Source organism: Micropterus dolomieu, linkage group LG19, assembly GCF_021292245.1.
Source record: "Micropterus dolomieu isolate WLL.071019.BEF.003 ecotype Adirondacks linkage group LG19, ASM2129224v1, whole genome shotgun sequence".
NCBI lineage: Eukaryota > Metazoa > Chordata > Actinopteri > Centrarchiformes > Centrarchidae > Micropterus > Micropterus dolomieu.
The window spans coordinates 23,605,033-23,608,699 of NC_060168.1; the positions used below are offsets into that span (position 1 = coordinate 23,605,033).

The 3,667-nt window shown below is 40.8% G+C and overlaps 1 protein-coding gene across 2 annotated transcripts in view; it reads right to left on the minus strand.

The window, feature by feature from the left end:
* Window positions 1-1,316: 1,316 nt before the first annotated feature.
* Window positions 1,317-3,667, minus strand: part of smyd5 (SMYD family member 5) — a 9,560-nt gene continuing 7,209 nt past the window's right edge. For both annotated transcript variants that reach the window (XM_046031238.1, XM_046031237.1), the window contains exons 12-13: window positions 2,452-2,522; window positions 1,317-1,998 (exon numbers count right to left, since the gene is read on the minus strand). In XM_046031238.1, coding sequence (XP_045887194.1) covers window positions 1,848-1,998; window positions 2,452-2,522 — 222 coding nt within the window. In that variant the 3' untranslated portion in view covers window positions 1,317-1,847. The remainder of the gene's footprint in view (window positions 1,999-2,451; window positions 2,523-3,667) is intronic.

Consider the following 3,667-nt stretch of genomic DNA (forward strand, 5'->3'; position numbering starts at 1 on the left):
ACATCCAATTTCAATGGTTTATGCCATTGAGTAGTAAAAACCACAACTGTTAGGCTAATGTTCGCTGCTGTCATAATATTTGTATGACTTACAAAGGCATGTTCTCCTGTGCCACTTTGCTGAATGCCAACTGAGAAAATTGGGATTTCCAATCTTTCTCGAGTAACTGAAAATATTGGGATTTGTGATTACAGTCATTGTTGTAATATTGATTCATGTGGGCAGCAGCAATTTCACTCATGTGGAACTGTGGCTTGAAATACAGTTCTCAACAAAGGGCAAACAGTTACTGGCAAAGCAATTTTCCACTCAAGGTCTCTATAATACATTAAGAAATGTTTAACTTAACCCCATAGATCATGGTATAAAAACCAAACTATATTTCACTGGCTGGATGCATCCCGTCTGACAAGACTATAATTACAATGGAATATAAATAAAAAGCCTCTTCAATGCAGTATGCATATTCATATAAGGAACTTATATAAGGGATAAAAACACCTGAAAACCAACTTTGCTTAATCACTTTGCCTTGTTTAAGACTTGTAAGGAATAGGAAACAAATAACTGTTCTTCTGAGCTGTTTTGACAGTTTTGTTTTGGCTCTGTACTCCAGCACATTGGATGACAAGGATCAAGTGGCTAAAAGGATTGAATACTGACTTTCTTGGAGCTCTAATCAATATTTTTATATTCACGATGGATGGACTGTGTAAAGTTGCTTGTAGTGACGATCCCACAGAGAACAATTGTTTTAGTATTTCTGCCAACAACTTAACTGTTTTGATTCTTTCTTGCCGCTATCATTAGTGTCGTTTCCAGCAGCTAGCACACAGCTAATGTTACCAATTAGCTGGGGAACATAGTTGAGCATTTAACAGCATAAGATCCAGATATCGAGCGAGAGAATTTGACTTACATTCATCAGCCAGAAACACAACTCCAAATGAATTTTTATGCTGCTCTGTGTCTGCTGGATAACTTGGCAACTGGTAGCCAACACAGTCACCATATCACATATAAAGTGTAACTTAACCAGCAGGCTGAAAAAGAAGTGTTTAACCGCCCTCTTTTTGTGTATATCACTGTAGCAAGGTGAAAACATGCACCACTGGAGGGCAGTAAAAGCAAGACTTTGAGTGGCTGTTATTAAGATCACGTCAATTAATGTGGATTTAAAAGGCTTTTACATCCACATTTGATGAACTGTGTATATATTTCAGCCCTTTTATACATAGTACCAGAAGGTAAAATGGCCTACCGGTCCTTAACTGTTTACCCAATATGGATATGGACACAGTCAAAAACCCTGAAAGTTGGAAGTCATAGTCTTCGTTTTATTTAAAACCCCCAGCGTGCTGAAGTAGAGTGAAAACAATAAAAAAAAATAAAATCAAAACACAACATGTCCCTGTAGTGTATCCTAATACTGACACACTTCACACACGTGTAACTCATTTAAGGAAAAGCTTCCTGTTGCTGATCTCTAAAACTGGACACAGAATGATTTAAATGTATAGAAGGCAAGTGAGAAAAGAAATTCTGGTGATCCATTTCATAAGTCTGGTCTAAATTTAGTTCTTTCCTGTGTTTATGACTTAAGAAGAGGTGGGAAAAAAATTATAATCTAAGCCCTACTGCCAGATGAGGAGAGAAAACTATTTCGATCTGACTTTAAAAATGGATTGCTAAAATTTTTTCCCCTCTCACTTGCCTCTGAGGGCTGCTGTAGAAATGTGTTGATAACATTTTTCCACACGTTTGGACTGTTTTTTTTATTCTCCCGGGCTTCATGGTTGCTTAGCGTGGTGGCAGAACGGCTGAGAACAATATGGGCAAGTCTTTTATCAGACATCTGTCATCTCATCTTCCATCTCATCCCCCTCCGTTTCACCTTCTGCCTCGCCTTCTTCTTCCTCTTCCTCCTCTGATGTCACATCCAGCTCATCCATCTGGGAGATGCACTTTGGACATGAACAGACAAATAGGTAGTTCTCCCTGGGAAGAAAATATTCCAGTCACAATGTTGCACCTCTAACAGCTGAATTAATCAGAAGCATTTCACACTGTTCAGAAAATCTGGTGCTGTTGAGTAATTAATACTTGTGGTGCAAATAATACTTTCAATCAGCTGGTGTCAAATGGGGCTCAGGGGAGGTTCACACCACCTACCTGGAGCGATACTGCACCTTCTTAAGGCTGAGAATTATCACAGGATGTAGTAAAAACTTTATGCACTCAGAGACAAAACAAACTTAATAGCCCTACGTTTTGGGGTGTAATTCAAAGATGGACTTGCATCATGTTGATCAATGACAAGCGTAAGCACATGAGTGGCCATCAGACACATCTAGACTGTCCATTATTGCCTGGAAGGCTTTTTATTGATCCAGATTCGTAACAGTATGACCCTGGTTCAAGTGATTCCTATGAGGGATTACAGAAGTTTACCTCAGAATTTTGTGTCTGCTATGACGGCTTCGGTCCCGCTGACAGCAGTCCAAATAACTGATGCAGATCTCCTGAAAATTGAAGAAAACAAACAGCTGAACTTGCTGAAGAACCCCAGCATCAATAACAGGTTATTGACCCTTGAAGTCTTAACAAATGCACTTTAGTGCAATAAACATGCTATTGGTAGGACTGGGCAATATGGACCAAAAAGTCATATCCCAGAACGGTTAGGCTGAATACCGGTATAAATTATACATGTTTTCTGCTAAGTGATGGGGTGTAAGTGTCATTCATTGTCTCTGCCTCCTTCAGTTCTCTTCACACTCACAGACCTAACATACCTCTGTTGCAAACACGTCAGCGTGCCCCGCTTCTTTCTGTCTCTCCCTCCCTGTCTGCGTCTCCATCAGTAGTAAGCTACATTGTATAAAGTCGCCAAAAAAATAAATAAAACTTGTCTTCTGGACTTCTCCTCCCGTGGTTCCATTCACAGCAGCAGCGCCACACGTTGAGGAGGCCTGTTGACGACGTAGCCTTTCAAAATAAAACCAACGTGGTAGCTAATGAACGATATCTGACTGGTATGTTCACTGTCGCTTTATCAGGTCCGTGCTCGTAACGTTTTTCCATGAAATATGCTACAATGTGTTGCCTAACCTGTGTGGCCCAGCAAAATAAAGTATATGTGGGGGAAACACTGACTGAACCGTAGTTTTTCCTTTTTACAAGCCAGGTCTTCAGCAGTGTCGACCAGCACTGTCTCTCCCTCCATGTTGTTAGAGAGTTTGTGAGTGATGGAGCAGTGGACACATGCCTTTGGTGTGAGAAACCTGTGTACAACTCCCTAATATGACACGTCCACCATCCCTAAGCAAGACACTTAACCCCTAGTTGCTCCAGAGGCGTGCGACCTCTGACATATATAGGGATTGTAAGTCGCTTTGTATAAAAGCTTCAGCTAAATTTATAAATGCAAAATGTAAATGAGTAGACGAGAGAGGGGCGGGGCAGCACAGTGAAGGAGAGAGAGGAGCAAACACTGGCAGAAAACATAATTAACTCAACATCAAACTATATCGGTATTGTCTAATTTTATCTCTCTTGAAATTATATCGGTATACTTCATTATACCGATATACCGCCCAGCCCTAGCTATTGGTATCCTTTAAATAAATAATTCACCCCCCCCCCCCCCCCCCCCCCCCCCCCCCCC